General features: G+C 37.4%; 1 protein-coding gene and 1 non-coding gene across 2 annotated transcripts in view; one reads left to right on the top strand and one right to left on the bottom strand.

Moving 5' to 3' along the window:
* The window catches only part of DCDC1 (doublecortin domain containing 1), a 367,520-nt gene that overhangs the window by 287,791 nt on the left and 54,670 nt on the right, over positions 1–25,059 (bottom strand). Inside the window, exon 6 of the mRNA XM_045194050.2 lies at positions 11,686–11,779. Within this exon, the coding sequence (XP_045049985.2) occupies positions 11,686–11,779 (94 nt within the window). The remainder of the gene's footprint in view (positions 1–11,685; positions 11,780–25,059) is intronic.
* On the top strand, positions 22,733–22,859 carry LOC112303513 (small nucleolar RNA SNORA28). Its single transcript, XR_002974659.2, has one exon. It is a non-coding gene; the product is annotated as a small nucleolar RNA SNORA28 (small nucleolar RNA).

Below are 25,059 nucleotides of genomic sequence, written 5' to 3'. Positions count from 1 at the left end.
ATCAATATAGGTCAATGATATCAAGTGTCTAATAGAAATAATAATGCAATTGTAGATTATATAATGACCTGAAAAAAGAAAGAGGAGGTGGGCTGCTTTAGTGGTCATTGATCGACTTGGAAAATTATGGACAATGTGAGGCCCCACAAAAAGGAATACCACAGGAACTACACAGAACAGAAAAGAGGGAACAGCTTGATGAGGGTCCAGGGAAGCAGCTGGAGAGACTAGACATATTTAACCTGAAAAAGACTTAAATCATACATGTTCAAATATTTGAAACAGCCAGAGACTCAGAATTAATTTGTATTCTATAACTCCTGAAGGCAAAGTAGAGACAAATGGTAAATATTTAAAAGAACAGATTTCAGATAGCTATAAGGTACTCTAAAATAAAAAGAAATTAGAGCTGTCAGAAATGAAACAAGCAATGCCTGGAGGAACACTTGTTGGGGTGACCTTCTTCTGATGCTGAGGTCCAAAATAAATCAATTTACAACACTATTCTGAAGTAGATACCAAAAAGAAAAGTCTCTAACATTTGTTTCTACACCACCCTATGCATCTAACAAAGGAGAATTTTTAAGCTTTTAAAGTTTTATGGAATATGGTAAAATATTGCTTCCTCCAAGTGGTTGGAGAATCCGTAAGTGACATCAGCAAGTCAGGGAGAATACCAACAAAAAGTAATTAATAGTGGGTAATTCACTGCACATTTAATTCAAGAAATAACTTTTTGAGTTTTAATTCATGTATTCATTAAAAAATATTTTTCATCACTGTATTTCACACACTTGACAAAAATCATGCTTAACAATTGTTTGAACATCTATCTTTCGAGTGTCCACTATATGCCCACTCCCATAGTAGATATTCGATTTCTGGAGCGGTTTTTTTTTTAAGAATGAAAATAAAATCTCCTTTTAGTTAAAGAGATAAGTCTTAAAACAAAACAGAGCTACTATATGAACAAATGTATCACATGTGGTAAAGATGTGGTATCAAAAAAGTTGTGAAAAGGAAGTATCAGTCACAAAAAATAACGTGGGTTTTGAATAATATTTCAAATTCACATGCTGGCACTGGTTTGAAGCTCCGTGACAGAGTCCGAAGCAGAGGTTCCAGCCAAGTTCAGCCTGTATGCCTGGTCCACAAAATTATGAAATAATACATTTGTTGCCTTAAGTGACTAAGTTTTGGGGTAATTTGTTGCAGAGCAATTGATAACAAACACAGAATTTGGATAGCAGGTAGTGTAGAATATTCCATTATTATTCAAAATACTTGCTGCCTTTCCCTGAAGGAAAATTATACAATACTTCCCCCCTTATTCATGTCAGGCTTAGCCATGTATGTGACTTGCAATGGCCGTCCCTGTGGTAGGATTATTCATCCCTTACAATAAGGAGATGATAAGTGACTCACTTCGACCTAAACTACAGCAGGTATGGTCAACACACAGTGATGTGTAAAATGGGTAAAAAGACCTTTTTATGAGCCACTGAAAGTTTTAGTGCCGTTTGTTACCATAACATAATATATGTCCTGACTGATGCAGGTTGCTGCACTTGACCAGACAGAGAAGAATAATCATGGAGTGGGCATAAAATAGCACGTGCGGAGGTAAGGCAGCTGGACACTGCGTGAGCCGAGCACTGTCTGAGACACTGAAGGGGCTGATCCAGCTAACACAGAGGGTGCACGGTGGGAACCCGCAGGACGTGGGTGGGGCAAGGCCACATAACAGAGGTGCCTGAATGTCAGGACACAGAGTGTGTAGGACTGTCTCGATGTGTAAGCTTTTAAGCAATAAAAATAAAAAAATAATAATAATAATAATAATAAAATACAACATATATCAGGAAGATTACACTTTATCAACATAAAAGATTAAGATGTAGGAATAGAATTTGGCTGTCTGACTAGAGAATAATATAATGTAATAATATTCATTACTATAAATAGCTAAGTATATTTGATATCTGTTGCCACAATAATGCTGCATAGCAAACAACCTCAAAACTCAGCGGCATAAAACAATAGGCACTTATTTAGTTCACGAGTTTGTAAATGAACCGGGTGGTTCTGCTGGACTTGGCAGAGTCTGCTCACATGTTTTAGAATCAGCTGGCTATCGGCTGATCTAGAATTACCTTGGCTGGAATAACTGGGGTAAATTGGTTCTACTGCACTTCCTTTTTTAAAAAAATATTATTGAAGTGAAGTTCATATAACACAAAACCAACCATTTTAAAGTGAAAAATCCAATGGCATTCAAAATGAATAACCACCACCTCTATCCAGCTCCAAAAAGAATACCATCATTCCAAAGTATAATCCCTTACACATTAAGCAACTTCTCCCCATTCCCCTTTCCACCCAGGTCCAGGCAAACACCAGTCTACATTGTGTCTGTATGAATCTATCTTAGATATTTCACAGAAATGAAATCATACATCACCCTTTATTTCTGGCTTCCTCCACTTAGCATAATGTTTTCAAGGTTCGTTTTCAAGGTTCATTAAAGCATTATCAGTACTTCACTCCTTTTCATGGCTGAATAATATCCCATTGCATGTATATACCACATGAGTACCTACAGTCTTCCTCGCACAGACATTTGGTTTCTAGCTGTTTGCTATTATCTATAATGCTGCTATAAATATGTATGTACATGTGCTTGCTTGATTATCTGCTTTCAATTCTTTTGGGGTATATACCTAGGAGTGGAATTATAGGGCCATGTGTTTATCTCTGTCTATGTTCATCTATGTTTATCTTTTGGAAGAACCACCAAATTGTTTTCCAAAGTGGCTGAACCATTTTACATTTCCATAAGCAATATATAAACAATTCTGGAGAGCAAATAATACAAAAAGACTGAGAATTACGGAGGGGCCTTGACTAGGTGGCTTCACGCTTTGATGGTGCTTTAATATGCAAGGACTTTGTGAGCTTTCTGTTTGTTTGCTTTTTAACCTTGGTGGTATCAAGCACCATCAAGTGCTTATATTGGGCCAACTAGATAAATTTACAGTTTTCTAGTTGTATGTTTACTGAAGGGCTTGTCCATGGAAAATAGGGAGGTTAGCCAGAAATTTTATAATAGGCAAGGGCTATATAAAATTTTAAGTGTGATGGGTCATAGCAACTAAATGCAGCTGGGATTGTTTTCCAATAGCCTTGGCCTTCAGAAAGTGCCAGCCAGGCAGGAGTGGACGATAGTTTTAGTATACTGAGGAGGACTGTAAAAGCCCTAGCACCCCTAGCTGGGCATGCTTGCCTTTCTGTGAAGGCTGCTACAACTTACTCTTAAACCATTCAGTGAACTTCACCTGTGACTGAAGGTAAGTATGAGATTAAGATTAGATCATTTTGGAAGGTTGAACAATGTTTGCTTTTTTGCATTTTATAGCCAAATCTTCAGGCTAAGACCTGAAAGTACAATGTCTGTCCAGAAAGCATCCAGACGTGTAATATGAAAAATAGAGACATTTATTGAAGAAGATATAAAAACACTGTACATAGGACAATGATGCCCCAGTCTCTTTCAAAGTTATGACCTTGTTGAGGAAATCTGGTTCATTGGTAGTGGCTTGAATCAAGTCATTAGCAACTATAGCACGATGTTCCTTCCGCTCTGGTAGCAGAAGCTGTGGAACAAATTTGCCATGACATATTTCATGCCAAGACCCTACGTCAAAATCTCAGACACAGCAGTTTTTGGAATCCCCAGATCAGCTTCTAGTTCTCTCATGTCAGTCGCCAAGCTTTCTTGATTGCAGCCCGTACACGTTCAACACTCTCAGGTGTTCTGCTTGCTGCAGGCCTCCCAGAATGTGGATCACTTTCAACAGACTCTCAACCATCTTTGAAGCATTTGTGCCAGACTTTTATTTGCACTGCACTCATTGCATCATCCCTGAAAGTCGTCTGAATTATCCAAATAGTTTCTGCGAAGGAATGTCCAACCTTAATGCAAAATTCAATGCAGATTCGTCATCGCTCTACTCACTCAGTCATTTGGAATGCAGTGGCCACACAGTACACATGCTCCCTCAGTGGTGTCTACTGCCCTCACTGACTAGTACAGTGAAGTCGTCATTGTTTCTGCTTGCGCATTCCAGTCCGCTCTCCTTGACTGCCGGGTTACACTGATGTCGTGCAAACTGTTCTCATCATATTAACAATGGTTGGACTTTCTCTGGACAGACCTCCTAAATGGCAGCTGAGTTCTGCATGCACTGCAGTGAGGTTCTCTCTTTACACTGTCGATACCAGGCCAGATAGGCAGCACTGATTCCCCCGCCTGAAATCCTAGTCTTCATTATGTTATCGAAAACTGCATTCTAGGCCAGAAAGGACTTGTGGGTGAGCTAACCTTAGATTCATACAGCCTGTCCACAAGCTTTTAAAGTAACCTCAACCAACCCAAGCTGGCTCTGAATTTATTTGTCATGTAAATGTTGCTCACGGTTCTAAATTTCAGAAACCCAAACTTCAGCTTCATAGGACACTAAAAGGTGCTGTATTTATTATAAGAAGAGCACTCTCCTTTCTTCAGTTAAGGTAAAGAAACAACCTGATCAAAGTATTACAAGTCTAGGAATAAGATTTGCTAAAAGAATCAAGAAGAAAGTAAAGTGTTTTTAAAATAACTTCAATTTTACAGACACATAGATATCGAGAACAAATTGCTGGTTGTCAGAAGAGATGTGGGTGAAAATGGTGAAGGGCAATAAGAGGTACAAACTTCCAGTTACAATTCATACTCCACTGGATTGTGGTGTCCAGTATGGGATAGTGTACAGCATAGGGAAAACACTCAGTAGTACTGTGAGCACTTGGTATGATGATGGTGGTTACCAGAGTTATTGCAATGATCGCCTCGTTAGGTACATAAATGTTGACTAACTGTTGAGCACCTAAAACTCACATAACACTGTACGTCAACCACAATTTTAAAAAGTTTGAAAGTAAAAATATGCTTCAATCTTATGATGAGAATACAGCAATATATGCAGGGAAACAAATAAAAGGAAGGCTTACTTAGCTGGAGGGGGAAAGAGACTGCCTTGGAATAAAGACGATGTCTGATCTTAGCCTACACACATGACAGGCATGAGAAATATAGACTGAGACCCTGAAGGCCAGGTTTGAGGGTGCAGGAGACACATCCGAATCGAATGACTCTTAAAGAGGTTAATACAAAAAGAAAAAATATTTTAATTCTTACAAAATCAGGAAACAGTAACTGGGGCCCAGTGAAAACTAACAGGAATTAAAAAAAAAGATCTTTGAGAACAAATTCAGAACAATCCCCCAGAGAAGCCAGAATCCCAAACACTGTAAAGAGGTGGTTATGCTACAGATAAACTAAGTAAGAGAAATGGAAAAATCAGTTTTGAGGATGAGACAATTATACAGAGTACACATAAAATCTGGACTAATTGGAGAAGGGCTACTAGGAAGATTGGCATAAAATACTAAATAATAAGTCTTTAGTGAACTCCAGAAATCTATGGGCCTAAGATTTTTTAAGAGGCATTGGCAAGATGAATTATATTACAGGGATCCAAGCAGAACAGTAACAGATCAAAGAGTCCAGACCTAAATTAGATGTTAGATGGTGGGAAAATACATCCTGGGCACAATTATTTAACTCAGGGAGGTGAAAATGGATAAGACTGGTTTGAACAAAGGATGCTATTGACAAAGTCAGAACTTATTGACTTTATATCTCTCACTATGAGAGACACTGCGAGAAAAATATCTACAAGAATATGTTAGAAAACACAAGTGTGGAACAGAAAGCTAAGGGAAACTAAAAGAAAAAAAAGAACTCCACTGCAGCAAACAATGCAGCACAAGCCTGTTCATGAAGGAAACTTTTCTAAAGGGAAGAGAGCACAGTAGAGGCAAATCCTAAATACTGCAGAAAACAAGGACAGAAAGATGAACTCAACCGTGTCTTCAGGGGGAAACGGCAGCAATATTGGTCCTCACTGGACACCTAAGAAAATGAGTCTCAGTAACATGAACAGCTCGTTAAATTCAGAAATTCACCAAAAGCTATTCTCCAATTGAAGCCCATATGGAGATGGGGGGAAAGCTGAGCCCATGAAGTATGTTTGTTTCTTAAGCTTCAATAATTCTACAACCACAGGCAGTTGTACAGCAGCCACTGTGACCCAGGATTGAAAACAGTGCTCCCAAGACAAGGTGAATGCTGTTCCCCAAGAAAGGGCCCACCCTCAGTCAGCAGGGGGGCCAAAACCATGGAACTCAGGGGGAAAAGGACATGAAGTTGTTGAGAATACTTTACAAAGGGGAAAAACCAATACCTCAAACAAATCTTTATGACTGGGTCTGCCACCAATGCAAATTTCCAAAGTTGCAAAAATGCAACCTCTCAGGGCCCTCTTTGAGAATAATAAAAAGTAATATTAGCAGCAAGAATCACAATGTTATATAATGCTTACCAAGTGTCAGGCACTTGTTTTAAGCATTTCACATATAATTCAATTAATCCTTACAACCACCTATTAAGATAAGTAATCTCTAGTTTACAGAGCAGAAAACTGACTCTCAGAGAAACAAAATAACCTGTCCAAGGTCAGACAATAAGTGGCATAATGGGAATTTGAACTCTGGCTCCAAACTCAGAGCACTTAAGCAACACTATTCAGCCTCTTAAGAGAGCAGAGACAGTGTGCACTGGTCAATTTTTCCCTCAAGATATTATAAGTACATAATACTATAATAATGCTTTGATGAGAGATTGCTTCCCAGTGAGTTATGTCACAGGTCATAGGTCCTGCTCAACAGCATAAATCAACTAGCATCTTGAAAAGACTGACACAATGCTTTCTCTTCCTCGCCTCCCTTCCCTTGGTCTCTGCTAAGGTCTCTGTCGAGAGGCCCACGGGTCTGGATCGTGCCAAACATCGGGTCCTAGCATCGTTTTGCTAGGAATGGCCACATTAGAAACTGAGGACTGGCTCCTGTTCTGAAGGTGCTGGGTGTGGGGCTGATGTGTGATTATCTTTTGGTTCAGCTGGAAGCAGGGCACATGGTAAAGCTGGTATAGACCCAGCTCAAATTCTGAGGTCCTGAGGGAGGGCACCCACAGCGGGAGCCCAGACAGTAGCTCCTGGAGAAATTCCAGCTCAAACCAGGCATCCACAAGCCATCTGGCTGACACTGGGAAGAATAAAAATTAGACAGACCCTTCATTTCTTTGAATTTTAACTTGAGTTAAAAACTTTTACTGGGTTTCAACTTACAAAGGTAAGATTATTTGATTTTGGAATTTACTTCCATGTAGACTTTAAATTTTTATTTCTAATTATTGGGGAATTTTACACTTTGAATTTAATTTCTTCATGAAAAAAATCAATAATGGGCAAGAGTTACCATTCAAATTCAGAGTATCTCTATGTCATTTAAATTTTGTGACTGAAACATGTTAATCCTGTCATTTGATCTCATTGCAGAATTTCTGAAGAACTTGTCAGAGAATATATAGCTACTCGGGGCACTGCTGCTGGGCATAGTTTGGGGTGGCAAATGGAATAGGAAATTAACATTCAGTGTTCAATAGCATGGCCTTGGAACCAATTTAATTAATGTGCTATTCTAACTTAGTGTCTTCTAGGGTAAATTTCGTGTTACCCACCATGATCTGGACAGATCCACAAAGGAGCAGGGTTTGGTTATTAGAATTGCAGCCTCATAAAGTTCCCAAGAGACTTAAGATCTTCCTCCTCAAGTGGGAGAGTGACTCCTCTGGTTCACCATATGTAATAATTAAGCCAAAGAAGTTATGAGAACAAAGAGTTGGGCTACGTCAGGGGTGATGAGAGTGTTACTATGCAACGACATCAAAATCTGACACTACCGACCGATAAGTGTTCTGCCACCGTCAATGTGCTTCAGTAACACCTACTAGCTCACATATGATTGGGAAATAGGGGAATGACATCAGTACATTATGGAAGTCTTGCTGGTGAATTTGTGCTTTTTTCTTGGCAAAGGAGGCCAAGGCAGTAGGGGTAGAATTCTATCCTTTAGCAGGAAAGAAAAAAAGGCCTTAGTATAGCTGCTATTCTGTGGGTCCCTTCCCAAAAAGGTACACTCCTGGCCTTACATGTCTCTGTGGGAATTTCACTTCTGTGACTTCCTTAAACAAAGTGCCAGTGGCCCTGGCTGGTATGGCTCAGTGGGTTGAGCATGGTCTATGTTCCAAAAGGTCGCTGGTTTGGTTCCCATTCAGGGCACATGCCTGGGTTGCCAGCCATGTCCCTGGGCTGGAAGCAATATATCAATGTTTCTCTCTCTCTCTTTCTCCCTCCCTTCCCCTTTCTCTACAAATTAAATAAAGGTTCTTTTTAAAAAATAAAATAAAATAATGCCCCACTGGATCAATCCTCCAAGCAGATTTTCATCTGCCTTTTCTTACACTTAGGTATTGGTTCTGTGCAGCTTTCATGCCCACTGAAACGCACTCAGATGCCTCCTCAGGCTGCTTATATTATCTCCTAAGTTAATAATTACTATTTTTAGTTAGTATTCTGATTTTAAAGGTGCATAGATTTTGAATGGTCTCCCTCAACTCCATTTTATCCATAACCCTTTTATTTTGGTGGGAGTGATTTTGCAGAATGCATATTTAATGCATACATATGTCCCAGCAAAAACGTTATACTAGCATGTTGACCATATATAGGAATATAGCATCTTTACACAATGGGTAGTTGTCATCTTCTATAGAAAGAATAGATCTATACAGGAGCCACAACCAAAGAACCTTTCCACATGTAACAAAATACATTGCTTTATTCAAATCTTCTATTTAGAAATCGAAAACCACAAGCAATTTTCAAATCCTATGGGTTTGTAAAGGTTTTACTAGACTTGGTAAAAGTAATTTCATGTCATATCAAATGTGTTCATTTCTCAAAGCATATGAGGAAAACTTGAAAGTATATCTAATTCCAGAGACAGACTCACAGATGGAGAACAGATGACAGCTAGTGGGGGTAGGGAATGGTTAAGGGTTGGAGGGATTGAGCAAAAAGGAAAAAGGACTCATGGGCATGGACAACAGTGTGGTGATTGGTGGGGGGAGGGGGACATAAGGGGACTAAATAGTAATGAAAAAATACAACAAAGATTATATATTTACAAAATAAAAAAGAAAGAAAACAACAACAAAAAGAAAATATATTTAATTCCAAAAGAGAAGCAACAGATAGAAGATACATTTTTTGTGTGTATCTGTTACTTTTAGTCCTTGGTGCAATGACACTTGTAATGTACACGTAAAAATAAAAAAATAATTGCTGTGATCTTAACATTCAACATTATTAAATGACTTTTTCTGATGCAAAACAGAGCAAGCAAGCAAAAAACAAAAACAAAATATGAAAACATAAAACAAAAAAAGCACCTTATATATCAAATCAGAGTATTAGCATTTATTTATTTAAATTGAGAGATAACTTTCACATAACACTTGATCTTTCCCAAGCTGAAGTTCAGAAAACCATCAAACATAAAAGTTCAGGGATCTTAATCATGTGATGTGCAAAATCACACTAACAAAGAAAAAAGAAATGCAAAAACCTAACGTTAAGTGAGTAGGATGCTACAGACTAGAAGTTCCTCCAACAGGATTAACTTCTTTGTATTTTAAGTCCACTGAATTTGTTATGCTTCCACATGTTAGTAGTTGCATAGGCTAATTTCAGCTGGCATGAGCTTTTATCAGTATGCAAAGACACAGGGCAAGGCACGCATTAAAATGTGATAATAGCACACTCTTGGACACATGAAGCATGAGGCATGAATCTGAATGACTCTGGCATCCATGACATATCACACCTCAGAGTCAGAGATACTCTGTTTTGTTAAGCAATTTTGTTATACCCCATTTGGCAGGGGGGTAATCAAACTTCCAAAAAGAAATCTTTAATCTTAACCAGAGTTCTTTATAAGTTTCAATTCTAGCAATTAACTCAAATCTAAAATTTTAGGTGAGCTGGAAATAACTCAAAGCTAGATAGGATCTTTACAGAATAAGTTATTTATATATTTTATTAGTGCATATTTAAGAGTGATTGTAAATATTGTTGATCATAAAGAAAAGTTTAGCCAGCATGATGGGGGAGGGGATAAAAATGCAAAAAACAAGAAATCTTTAATAATGATACTCTCCCCACCCCTCAAAAAAAAAATAAGGAAGGATTCCCTGAGTTACATATGTCTTACAAGCAAATGACTATCTAATGCTCCTAGATAATGGGTAAGTGCCTATAAGTGCTTTGAAATCTTCAGATGAAAACCCCTAATTAAAAATCATTATCATATCTAATACAAATATTGAACATGACTAAGAAAAATAGGTTTATTTTCTAAATGCACACATATATATAATCCTTAGAAAATAAATTTAAGGTATGAACAGGAAGTATCAGAATACCACAGTGATCACCCAACAGCATTAACTGAGGGTGATAAAGCAGGAAAGTCTGCTTTTACAGAGTACAGGAAAGGGTGTTAGACACAAAGGGGCGTAGCCAGCACAGCCACCCCTAAAGCGACTTAGTTGTCTTGCAGTTCGAGTATGCCACGTTAGATTGCTGTTCTGGCACACGGATTAAGGTTTCAATGATGTGCGAGGCTCATACCAATGGCACATTTCACAGTGTTATTAGTAGCACTATTAAAAAAATAGTGATTACTACTAAAGTAATAAAAATCGATTTTTAAAAAGTAAAGTAATAGTAGTAATGACAATTAATAGTAATTTAATAGTAGCACAAATGTGGAATTCGGGGTCTTTTGGCTTTCAGAGACTAGGAAATCAGTGCCTTTAAGAAATAAAAATGGATGTCTCATATTTTGACAAAAATATACAATATAATTCTGTTAAAGCACATATCAAAACTTCTGGAAAAACTTTTAAAAGTTAAGAGTAATTTATCAATTACTCTTGTTTATTAAGTTATGGCTTACTAAGGATAAAATACTCATCGATTTTTTAAAAAATCTAAGCTTGTTCTGTGCTATAGAGTGAATGTGTGTGTTCCCCTGCCCCCCAATTCACATGTTACAACCTAATCTCCAATGAGATGGTATTTGGAGGTGATTAGGTTATGAGGGTGGAGACCTTCCTGAATGGAATTAATGTCTTTCTACAAGAAACCCCAGAAATCACCCTTGCCCCTTTCACCACATAAAGACGCACTGAGGAGAATCAGGGAACAGGCTCTCAACAGGGACGGAATCTACTGGTACCTTGATCTTGGTACCAGCCTCCATAATTGTGAGAAATAAATGCTTGTTGTTTAAGCCACTCAGTCTACGGGATGTTTAGGGTGGGAGGCAGGGATGGGGGGGCGTGGGGGGATGAAAATGGAGACATTTTATTGTACTTGAACAACAATAAAAATAAATAAATAAATAAATAAAAGCCCAAATGGACTAAAACAAGATAAAATAAAAGATTCCCAACATTTTTATGCCTTTCCATGATTTCCCTTTGTAAGAAAAATATATTATTCATGTTAATAAGCTCTTTTATTATATCTGTTTTCCTTTTAAATGTATAAAGTAAAAACAAAAGTATATAAATACCTTTCATAATATTATCATATAGTTTACAAAATCTTTGCCACTTACCTTTTGAGATATCTTTAATTTTTCTGCCATACAAATCAAAAAGATATCTTGCTGGTGAATTTAGGTTCATTCTCGTTGTGCAAGCATCTAAAACCTACACAGGAAAAAAACCCCTATAAATAACTTATCACAGAAAGCTCTGGCTAAATTAAATATACACTTAGAGTTCTTTCTACACTACATGGCTATTAACAGTTATGTTATAAAACAAAATTTAATGACTTATAAAATATTTCTAATATATGAAATAAGAAGGCAGTTAAAATTGTTAGATGCTGATTATATTTTAAAGACACACAAATGTTAATAAAAAAGAAGATACAACAAATATTAAAAAGTGGTTATATACTATTTAATAAATGGTAGAAATCTTGGGAATTTTTATATTATTCTTGCTATTTTCTATATTTTCCATTAATTTTACAATAAGAGAATATTATTTTTTAAATTAGGTTTTAAGGTACTGTCTTTAGCTTAAATTATTATAATTATTATTATAGTTAATAGGAATAACTATATTCCTAATAAATTATAAATATAGTTTGCTCACAGTTCACCTTGATTCACCTTGATATTTATGTTGTTCAGGTTTTAAAAAATGGAATAAACCAAATTTCAAGGTTTTCCATGAGCCTGAGTCTCAAGAACTTTACTTTTAATAGTTTCCAATACTCTAAAGATCTTTTCTTAATATTTTAATGTCTCCACTTGTTCTTGATGTAGTCCTTGTAAAGGTGTAACAATCACCTTTCCAACATCAGGGAAGACTTAAGCATCAGCCAGAGAGGCAGTTTTATTCACATGGTGAGAAAAATTAAAGTAACAGGGAGGGTGGAAAGTATTAGGTAACCGAGGGCAGGTTTTATTAGGATTTTTGAAGTGACTCCCAAAACATGAACTTGTCCTATTCATTTAAAAGTACATAATATATTCCAAATCCAAACTGAAAGTACTTTGTTTTCAATTTTCGCTATCCACTGCTATAATACACTATTGCTTTTGCATAGCCGAGAACTACTGAAGGACAATGTTTATTATGTGATTATCTGGTGAAGAGAACATCTTCCCACTGCTGATACCTCTCGCTCTGTTTCAGCCCACTCTCATGCCTACCATAAAAATGAAGCCTGTGACCCTGGTCCTAGCCAAAGCAACTCATTTTCTTTGTGACAACAGACATGTTTAAACAATTTAATGTGTATATGGAGGCAGAGTTGTACTTTCTTTTCAGTTTGGAGAACTGCTTTCAAACGTTGTGACTGATCCGGTTTATCTAGTTCCTGCATTGAGTGCTTCGTGGCATTTAACAGGCAAATATTTAACTGACGGATTTAATTTAACAAAGTGGCCTTTTCTGGACTATATGAGATATTCTCAGCCTTTATTCTAACCCCACACATGGCCAATCATGTTCCCACGTGCCGCATCCTCCCACGGGCATTCACCAGATTGTGTGTTTCTTGCACACTAGCTGCAATCCACAGCTTTGGGCAATTCTTCAGAAACTATGTACTGCTGCTGTTTTTCTCAAAACCAAGAAGGCATATCTATATGTGATTAAGGATGAAGTTGTACGAATAACCTTGCACCCTTTAATTTATGAGGGAAATGTTCCCACTGTCAGTGCTCTACCTAGTGAAATAACAACTTACTTGCAATGTCCTTCACACGTGACTCCTCACGCTGTCGTGGGGAGCAAAGACACTGCTCTCCAATCCGCCTACTTGGAGTGTGTCAATGCAGGCGTTCACTTCCTGACCAGTGCCGTGTGTCCTCACCAGTCAGACACAATGCTCCCTAACTTGGAACAGCTCCTGTGACATCACTATCCCTACCGCTCTCTAGGCCCCTTGGCTGGGATTGGTCCTTGCTACCCAATCAAGGTAATAACCCTGGGACTCTCTAAAGGTTGAACATCAGTCTTCCTGCCTTCCCTCCCACTCTTCTGGGTCAATTTCTTTAATGGCTGCTACATACAAGTTCACATAGGACTCCTTTCCCATGAACTGAAGCATTCACTAAACATGCTTGAAATGCAATATGCAAAATATACAAGAGAAGGTATCAGGAGAATAAACTGGAGTTTTGTTTGCAACTTGAAGCAGAAAGGAAAGTGGAACATATTAACTGACATTGGCATAGGATCCACCCTTACTGTTTTCTTTTAATACTGTAAGTAATTATTGCATAACACAGTTGGCCTCTAACTAGCAACATTCTCCCGTTGGTCACTTTCTCCCACGTAACTTTGTATCCAGAGCTTATCCCTTCACCAACACCACCCCTACCGCCCTCAGGACAGAAATCCTTAAGGGAGATAATTCAGTATACATTCTTCCTTAGCCAATCATCTGCGAAAACTACTAAGGATCTACAGTTGCTCCCAAAGGCCCCAACCAGATGCAGCCTTTTCCTTAGGTTCCCCATATTCTCGATCTTTCCATTCTTTGTGTTTTGTTTTCAATCTCTTAATTTTACAAATCTATTATTTAAAAGTACAACAAAGCCCCTTTGTACAATTCATAGTCCCTAGTTACTCGTAAAGGTTCAAATATCTAACTATTCTCCAAAGTTATAATTTACTAATTAAACTAACTAAAATATAAGCTACTTAAAGATTGTCCCATTTACTTCAATTAAAATCTCAGTGATTTAAAATTTTATTTCAAATATTGCTACTTTTGAGCCTTAAATCAGCCAAGTAAAAATCACATAGTTTTCTAAGTTGAAGACTTCTTTTTCATTGTGCTAAAACACCAATAAAAATGTTTGTGTGAGCCTGGTTTAAAGAGTTAAATGAGTTTAAAAATGGGCATTAGAAAATCAGATAGAAATTAAAAATGCATCAGCAACACTGTCACTCTCTCCTACTTTCAGAACACAAGATCCTTGCAGTGTTTAAGCAATGCCCGCCTTCACTAGTCATGTTCCTAGAATAAATTATCAGTGGTGTGAATTAGTATTAATATAAGTTTCCATCAAAAGCCCTGAAAGGAGACTCTACTTACAAGGTCGTTCTTATATTTCACAATTGAAAAATATTTAATGGAGCCATCTTCTTGTAATATTCAGGTTAATTAAAAACCACTTCCACTAATCTGTAACTGTTAAACTTGTTAAAATATTACTTTTACAAATTCACATTACATTAATTGCTTATAGTTTAGGTTGTAGAGAACCTTTCTGATACTGAAATTGAAAATCATCATGCTGTAAAGCCAGACTCTTCTTGACAAGCACCTGGGAAGAGATTTTCCACAAACTCTTTTTTAGTTTAATCTATTTGATTACAGTTCTGGGAGTCACCTCCACCCCCGGGCACATCTGGTGCAGACTGCAGTTCCTAGAAGGGCCACCATGGAGGTGGTCCGGGTTTGGTTTGTCACTCCCAGTCCAAGTGAGAGAGTATGCTTAGCTCAGCATCACTGGAGGCCAAGTGAGCCACATCAACAAGCCATCAGATTCAACACTGTTGTCCTCCCCAAAGACAGAGAACCTAGCTATCTTTTAACATGTTTTTAGGAATCAACGCCCAGAAGTATAAGCCCCATTTGCACCTCCCCACATGCTCTCTTCAGCAGGGCATTGGGAAACTACACATCATGGGCTAGTTCTGGCCACAGCCTTTTTCTGTTATTACTTTGATTGCTAATAATCATTTGCCAACCATTGCTAATAAACTAAGAATCGTCTGTACATTTTTTACTGTTAAGAAATAATAAAAAGAGAAAGAATACTTTGTGACATTGTCACCGTATGTGAAATTCAACTTTCAGAGCCCATAAATAAAGTCTTGTTGGAGAACAGCCACGCTGCTCATTTGCGTGTTCTCTATGGCTACTTTCACATTACAGCAACAGAGCTGAGTAGTCGCTAGAGACCCGAGGGTCCGTAAAACCAAAAATGTTTACTGTCTCTGCCCTTTACAGGAAGTTTGCCTACTCCTGGTCTACTGCATCATCATTCCCATAAAGTTCTACATATTCTTGTCCCTTGTACATCAGCCTCAACTCCGTTACCCATGTCTAAAAATTTTTCATTGTGTGCTCTGAAAATACTTCCCCTGATTGACAAAACTGACTAAACAGTCAACCTCTTTTTAAAAGAAACCAGAGTTTCTCCTGAGTTCACTACTAATTTCCCCCCAGAACCCTCTCAAGGGCTGTGATTTCATTCTCTCATATCATACAATCTCAAGTTTGGAAAATGGTGTTACTTACAATACTATTTCAAGATAATTTTTCCTCAACCCTCTTACTGATCAAACAGAACAAATAAAACCAACCAACCCTGTCTCCCTGGGCTCCTGATGTTCATGCGCCCCATCTTCCCTCACTCTAGTCATTCTTTCTCATTCACGGATCACTTTTGCCACAAAAACCCTACCTTGGAGTGACTCTTACCATCTAGTCTCTGTGCACACCCCAAGAAGCCTGGTGCTCCTGGCGAAAGGCACATAAATGAACACATCAGCATCACTGTTACTCATTGTCACCAACCTCCATGTTGCCTCAATACATCCCAGTCACTTATATTTCATTTATTTTGTCAAATCCCTCTTCCACTCACCATAATGAATATTTCAAACCATCTCCGCTCTGCTTGTCCCCCAACTCAGCCTCCCTGCCCCTATTTCTGTCTTTATTTTGGGCAGATGGCATGACCTCCTACATCAGAGAGAAAACTGAAGCCTCATCTTCGAGCCACCAAAGCTAAAAACCTCCCTACTGCTACACCTATCCTCTCTTTTTAACCTCTAGTTATATTACAGGAGTCCCTGCTCCTACCTGAGGCCCATATTCCACCTGTGCTTTTGATTACATTTGCTCTCAGCTTTTAAAGTAGTACATATTACCCATTTCCCCCACTCATATGTATTATATATTCAGCTTCTCTTTCTCAACTAGGACTTTTTCCCACTGGTACTTAAACATGATCAAGTCTTCCCTATATTAAATGTTAAATCTCCCATACCCCACATCTCCCGTTAGCTACTCCTCCCCTTCACAACTAAGTCTTTTAAAAGATCTGCACATGCTCTGTTTCCATTTCTTTCCCTCCCACTCATTCTCAGGCCACTACAGTCTGGTTTATGACATCATTTTACTGAAATAACTCTCACAAAGATTACCAAAGACTACCATGTTGACAAATCCAAAGGACATTTTCTTAATTGTCATTTATTTTGATCTTTGAATAACATTTGACCACTTCCTCTTTCTTTCAACCTTCTTTTCCCTTAAATTCTGAAATTTGATGATCCACTCAATTTCTCTCCTGGTTTTCTGTGTTCCTCAGAGGCCCATTCACTTGAGTTCTACAAAATCAGTCCTAGCCCTCTTCCTTCCTGCCTCACTCTAAATTCTTTCTTAAGGCAATCTAGTCGGGGCCCCAGTGTTTTATCTCCCTCTACATACTTGCAACTTTCAAAGTGATATGTGTGCCCCTCAGCTCTCATCTGAGCTCTGACTATATAGTACCTATTCAGTATCTCCACTTAAACAGATCAAAGATCCCTCAAAATCAACATGTCCAAGACTAAATCCCGGAGTCCCAGCTCTTCCCCTTCAAGCTCAGTCTTCTTTTCTTGTATCTTAGGGAAAAGCACCTCCATCCATCCAGGAGTGCAAGCCAGAAACTTAAAGTCATCCTTAATATTCTTAACACCTCAGTGTCCCTCACCCCATGTGTCCACATGATTATCAGGGCCTGTTGATTTTATCTCCTAAAGGAATCTTAGAAAGACATCCACTGTCTCCATTTCTACTACCACACCCAAGTCCAAGCTATCGTCATCTGTCTCCAGGACTCCCGCAGCAGTTAACATAAGTCTCCCTGCATCTACCTGGCCCAACCAACTTGCTCTTCACTGAGCATCAAAGTGATCTATTCAAAAACATGAGTCTGGTTTACCCGCTCCTTCTACTCCTAACTAAAACCTTTATACTTCTCACTGCTCTTTGCAGGGAAAAAGGCAAAAATCACTAACCTGTCCTACAGGGCCACTTGCTCTTTGATATACTCAACTTTCAATTCATGGAATTTATCCAGCTTACTCTGGTTATGGAGTATTTTCACATGCTGAGCTCTCTGCTTGAAAAGGTTACCATCTTCCATATCTTTCATATATACACAGATACACCCTGATTATCACTTCTCAGAAAGACATTCTTGTGCTACCTACTCCACACTTAATAATGTGACTATTTTACAAATGCCTTTTTCCACCACTAGGCTAAATACTCCCTGCGAACATGGAGGACCATGGCTGACTTCACCTTCAAATCTACCCAGGTACTTGGCAGACATAAGTAGTCATAAAAATATTATGAATTAATCAATGAGTAAAAGTTAATACAAACTATGTCTAATTTACATTAATTTCATCATAAATTTTATATTATTAAGAGTCTGATCAATCTAGCAAATAGAATTTCAGACCGATTTTATAAAACTGTGCTATAACTAAAGGTTTTGTAATTCTAGAAAAAAAAAAAATTCAAATAAAACTAATTCTTTTTAGTACCAGACCACTGACCCTGGCCTGTCCTTAGAATAAAATTTAAAAACCTCTTCACATTTATACCAATCTTCTTGGTTGCCTTCCCAACACCCATCCTCTACCTCATCCTTGCTCTCCTGACTTTGTTCAGGGGTTCACCCTGGCCCCTTTAAAGAAAGGAAGGATACAATTTTCTTGATTGATCTAAGTTAATTATGGTGGTCCTGTGGCCATTATCAGTTCGAGGGTGGATAGATAATCTAGTTGTGGCCAAAGAGACGTGAGAAGAGGCTTCTACAATAGGCTTCTTCAGTCACATGGAAGAAATGACCCTTTGCTGCCTCTGGATAGAGTTGGACTTGGCAAGGTGGCAGCCATCCTGTAACCAATGTACAAAAGAGCACACAATATAAAACATCATAGAGAACGTAACTAGAGTCCTGTCAGACTATGTGTGGAACTGCCCTATCTTTGGATTTCTTGCTTTCTTTTTATTTAAGTCTTTTTAAATGAGGATTTTTCTGTTATTTGCAGATAGTATCTTCTTAACCGATAGAAAAAAAAAATTGGCCCAGGTTCCTCAAATGAGAAAAATTGCTTTAGCTAACTTAATAAGTATTTGTACAGAAAATGTAACTATTCACTATTAAACCCAAGAAGCAAGCCATTTAACTGAGAACCTCCAGAAGAATTTTTGAAGAAATTTAGCAAGCTAAAAACTTTGAAAATGGATAATTATAAAATTAACTCACTGGATTCCTAAAAATATTTCACCATTGGCAATTAATTATATTTGTCCAGTAAAAGCTAACTACAATTTATCATGAATATTTTCAGAAAGGGAATGTTTTTATAGACTTTTTTTTTTGAGCAAACTAAAAGATTGTCAAGTACATTGTGAATTTTCAAAGAATTAAAATGTAATAAAAGGTTCTTGGCATAACTCTTGGCTAAGATCAACATTTTAAAATGACTTACAATAAGGATTATGATCATCATTTTTAACCTGAAGATGCCAGGAGATTGGGTTGAATTTACATCCATCTTATTAAATAGCTTAAAGGTACTTTTCTGAATAAATCCTAGAGATAAATCTACTAGCCCAGGTATTTATCTTATTCTTTTAAAAGTAGCTGATAGAATGCACACCAAATTGAGTTACTTCCTCTTATTAGTAATGAACACGACTATGATTTGTAAAAGCAATTATATCTTATGAATTTGAAATGTAGGTGTTCTAGCATTTTATTATTAAAATATGAATGAGCCCCGGCTGGTGTGGCTCGCTGGATTGAGTGACAGCCTGTCAATTCCCAGTCAGGGAACATGCCCGGGTTGCAGACCAGGTCCGTGGTAGGTCACATGCGAGAGTCTCTTACACATCACTCTTTCTCTCCCTCTTTTTCTCCTTCCCTTCCCCTCTCTCTAAAACTATGTAAATAAAATCTTTTTTTAAAAATGTGAATGAGAGGTAGATAACCAAGAGGGATTTTTCTAAATATCCTATCAGTACACACTCCTTGGATATTTTATCCTTAACTGATCGCTTCTTAAGAACAATCAAATAGCCTTGACTGATATGGCTGAGTGGGTTGGGCATCATCCCGTAAACCGAAAGGCTGCTGTTTCAATTCCTGGTCAGAGCACATGCCTGGGTTGCAGGCCAGGTCCCGGGCTGGGGGAGTGAGTGCAAGAGGCAACCGATCTATATTTCTTCTGCACATAGATGTTTCTCTCCCTCTCTTTATCCCTCCCTTCCTCTCTCTCTAAAAATAAAATCTTTTTTAAAAAATTCTAAAAAAATAATAATTAAATAGCCCAGATTACTTTTACATTTTTATAATTCTAATCTTGTAATTTTGTTTGTTTTTTAAATCTCTATTTTGATGTATAATTTACATGAAACAAACTGTATCTATTTTCAGTGCATCATCCAGTGCAGGTAGAAAAAGGTGTCTTTGTAACCACCACCACAGTCAATATACAGAATATTCCCATTATTCTACAAAACTCCCGATCACAGTTCAGTACCCCGGGCCCCAGGCACCCACTGTTCTGTCTGTCCTGCAGATTCATGTAAATGTATCATGATTACATGCAGATAGCATGTAATATTTTACTTCTGGCTTCTTTTTATCACAGTGTTTGCTCCTTCTTATTGCTGAAGAGTATTCATTGGTATGAATATATTACAATTTGTTTATCCACTCATTTTATTGATGGACATTTTGGGGTTGTTTCTAGTTTTGGGCTATTATCAATGAAGCCATTCTGAACATTCACCTAGAAGTCTTTGTGTTGACATGTATTAGTTCTCTTGAGTAAATACAACAGGTCCTCAAATAACATACTTTTATCCAACATTATAACATGGATGAGATGCACTAAGAACTCACCTCTTGTTTATATCAATTAACCTATGGTAAAATTGGTTTCATTATATGCAGTTTTGCTTAAAGGCGCTGGACCTATCAACAGCATTAAGTGAGGACTTACTGTGCCTGGAGAAGGAATGCTAGAATGTGTAGTAAGTATGTTTTTCTTTATAAGAAGTTGCCAGACTTGTTTGTAAAATGCCTGCATCATTTTGCACTCTCATTAGCTATATGTGAGACTTCCAGGAGCTCTAGACTTTCACTATTTACAGTATTTACAATATCCAAATTTGCAATACTTAGTATTGTAAGTCTTTTTAAATTTTAGCCACTCTAGTATATGCGTCACGGTAATTCAGTATGGATTTAATTTGCATTCTTTAATGATTAATAATGTTGAGCATCTATTTATGTGCTTATCATCAATTTCTATGTCTAGAGATTCCTCTGGTTTAAAAACATCTGAAAAAGCCCATTTTATATTTCTATCTCGGGATTCATATATGAGTAATTCCCCCAATACTTAGGTGGTTTTTCAGTAATAACAGAGAAAAGTCATTATAATGAAATAGACTTATATACTAATATAAGGGAATATTTGCTTCTTCTCTAAGTCAGACTTGCTACACATAGACTACTCCCTTCCTGCTAACTTGTAGACATTTCCCTCTCCCTGGTTTCTGAACTCCCTGCACTAGGTTTAATCATCAATCAGTGATCTACCTTCCCATAACCTCTTTCTCTGTCACACAACTTATTCTCTTTCTCTTAAACCACATGAGTAGTACAGAACAAATAAGAAATCCATGAGAATTTCCATGAATTAGTAAGTTTGAAGTTTTTAGAACACAAGAACAAGAGTTCTCAAACTTTAGTCAGCCTAGAATTCATCTGGAGACATTTGTTAAAATTCAAATTCCCAGGCCCCACACTAAATTCCATAGGCTTGGAGGGGGGCCCAGACCCCGGAATGTTAGACAGAGAGCCCAGTTGATTCTGATGCAGATGTTCTGTGGATCGTACTTTGAGAAACACTGCAGACCTTTGCCTGCAATAAGTATATGTCGCCTTCAGGCAACAAAAGGAAATACTCTGTTCTCATTCATTTTTTCAAAGTGAGGTGTACAAACCCCAAGAGATTGGGCAACACAACCCACTGAGGTAGGAATAGGGTATTAGAATTATCTTTTTACCTTAAAAAAACCCCACTTTATCAATGTTAAATAAAAGATGCATGTGGGAGAGGGAGAATGAGAATCAGAAAATAGACACCAGTGATAAAAATTCTGGAAGTCAGAGGAAAGATAATTAAGTGATAAATGATTTAGCAGACCAGAAACGTCAAAACTTAAGCTAGCAGAGCTAGCAGAGCAAACTCGCCTTGTACTGAAGAACCCCAGAAAGGCTCCGAAATTTGAGCCACCACTTACCTCTAACAAGTACGGCTGAAAACAAGTTGACTGTTTCTATAAAAAGCAGTTAAACCCCCCAAACCCTTCCCCAACACCAAGCATTCAAGGCATCTAGATTTTTGCCATCAGAAGAGAAGACAGGAGCTTTGTTTTGTACAGAAGCTAAATCAGAGGAACTCTGGAATCAGAAGCACCAGGCAGATCAGAGTGTGAGGATATCTTACTAAAAAGAGGGAAATTAAATTAAAATCTACATACTGGAAGTACAACCATTAGCCAGCCCCCTTTACCACTTGGCTATTAACTCTCAAATTGGCAGATTCTATGTGGTGAAACTAATCAGCCCTGGAGAAAAGATCTACAAACACTGACAATTAGGGACCTTCCCCAACCTCCAAGATAAGGCCTAGTCTTTAAAGCACTCCCTGATGAAACCCAACCTTCCATAGGCACACCTGCGCTCAAGAGCTTTTCAATCAGCTTTTAGCTCTTCACTTTAAATATTGATGGAAGATTAACTCATCTTTAAGAAAAGCCCATAACAGGAAAGAACAAAAACAAACACTCAAATGAAACAAGCAAGTACTTAGAGAAAACGGAGACAACCCAGGGAGCAGAAGTTAAAAAAAGTTCATTGGACTGGGAGGGAAAGATAAGGAAATCTCTCAGGTAAGAAAATTAGGAGTTCAGAAGATCCAACAAATCAGAGTAGAAGAGTTCCATAAAATTAGAAGGGAAAAAGTACAGAAAGTGATTGCAAGCACCACTCTGTGGCAGATGATCGAAGTTGTCTGACTCAATTTGAGCTTGCTATAGCAACAGAGTCTAAGCTATTCAGGCCCTCTCTCCTCCATGAGACAAGCCATTAATACAGACTTAGACAGTGTTAAAAAACAAATTTTTAATAAAAATAAAAAAAATTTTAAAAGTGAAAAATTGCTAAAAAAATAATTCAATAAAATGACTCATAAGAGAAGCATGAGACCTTTTAGTCTGATTATCGAGCACATCTTGGAAAAACTTATGAACTCTGAAAACAAAGAGATGATTTTAAATGCTTTCAGAGAGGAAACATTAAAAGCAGGTCATCTACTAAAGATAAGGAATCGGTGTGGTACCAGACTTCTCAACAGCAACACTGGAGACCAGCAAGGAGCAATGGAATAATATCTCCAGTGTTTAGTGGAAGGAATCATTTCCCCAAATCTCAAAAAATTTATCTCCCATGTTCTCTTTCTCAAAAAGCCACTGGAATGTGTGCAAGATAAAGTAAATGAAAAAAGAGGAAGACTAGGGAAAAAGAGAAAAGGATCCAACAGAGGGGAGGGGGGAAGAGAATCACCCCCAGGCTGATAGGGAAGGGAGATACAAGGACAGGGGTCAAAGGAACAAATAGTTCAAACTGGAGGAGAGGACAGTGGTCTTTTTCACTTTTTCATTCATTACATTATTTTTCTCATTGTCTTCCTTCACCATTGAAATCACATGCTATTAGTGATAGTACATACAAAATGATGCAGAAAACAAATACACATGTATATATAAAATTATCAACTGCTGAGAAAAAATAATTATTTCTCATAAAAGAGATGCTATTCTGGATAATACAAAAATCCACACAGCTTATTACCACTTCTCTAACAAAGATTCTAAGAGATCATTGACGAAATCCACCACAATGATAACCTTAAAAAAGTTATGTATCTAGAACAGATATTTTCAGTTTCCATTTACTTTACATCTTGTGCCCACAAATTTTTCTTTATACCTTTTCAACCCATGGATAGATATGTTTAGCATATACCCAACAATGGCAGGTGATGTATGATTACTAAAACCATATCAACTAATTCTAAGACCGTCTGATTCACGTTTCAAAGAATGGCCCACAGTTCTGGCAATGCAAAGTTCAGTAAATCATTATGTCACCGTGGCCCTCATTTCAAACTTCTTACTTACTGAGCCTCCTAAGACAAATGGATTTCTTTTTGATTCTGCATTTATGACTGAAGTACCGTCATTTCCCCTTGGCTTCATTCTCAGCTCAGAGGAGACTTCTATGCTTTCACTATCTTACTTTACCAACCATCTTCAATAATTCTCTTCTTATCCCACTGTAATAATTTCACTGTATTAGAGTCCTTTACATTCTACTTCCTTCTTGTATTACTCAGTTATATAAAAATTCTAAGTAATCTAAATTACTGCTTAAACCTTTTAGTAACCTAAAAACAGCTATCAGTCCCAATATTCCTAATGTGTTATCATAAAAGAGAAAATGATTTGTATTCCTCCTATGAGTATCCCACCTTTTTGTACCTATTACTAATTTGGTATTTATAAATAGGGCATTATCCTGTGATTATCAACAAAGCTTTCAAAATTTAAATTTTTATTTACCAAATAATTACCTAGCCTTACTTTTTTCCCTCCAAAAGGTTCTATGACACTGAAGGCCAACATTCTGTCGCCTCCTCTCTTTTACCTCATTCTTTTTTTTCTTTTCCATTACCTCATTCTTAAAAGTGATAATTGGACAAATATTTACAAATACAGTTATTACTGACTCCTTCCCTGAGTTTTATAAATTGTAAAATTTCTTTAAACTACAAACTGTAAGAAGAAAAAAATAAGCTGAAGAATTTCTTGATCATCCAGTTTTAAATAAATTGTTGTCTATAGCCAAAAAGCAAAATAGCAGTGACATTTTTATTTACACTCAACCTTTCATCTAAGAACATGTAATCTGTGACTATTACCCCAATTTTATCACCAAGGCATAGAATTAGAGACTGAACTGAAGTGAACTCAAGAGGTTATCTACTCTAGCTTTCTGTCTCCAAGAATGACTGCATTTGAACAACCCTAGAGATCTGTCCATCTTCTCTATTTTTCAAAAGCTCCAGGGAAGATGTTACACCTCGCCTTAGCAATTTGCTCTGGTGTGTAACATCCCTTGTTTTACTCATAATCCAAACCTGTAGATAAGAAGGAAATCAAACCTGGTTTCCCAGCTTCTCAGTAAATGCTCTTACCCAGTTGTGGTTATAACACATCACAAAAATAAGGAAATGAGGAAAAAAAA

Source organism: Desmodus rotundus, chromosome 5 (genome assembly GCF_022682495.2).
Source record: "Desmodus rotundus isolate HL8 chromosome 5, HLdesRot8A.1, whole genome shotgun sequence".
Classification (NCBI taxonomy): domain Eukaryota; kingdom Metazoa; phylum Chordata; class Mammalia; order Chiroptera; family Phyllostomidae; genus Desmodus; species Desmodus rotundus.
The sequence above is the reverse complement of the archived record's forward strand: the minus strand, read 5'-3'. Positions and strand labels throughout refer to the sequence as shown.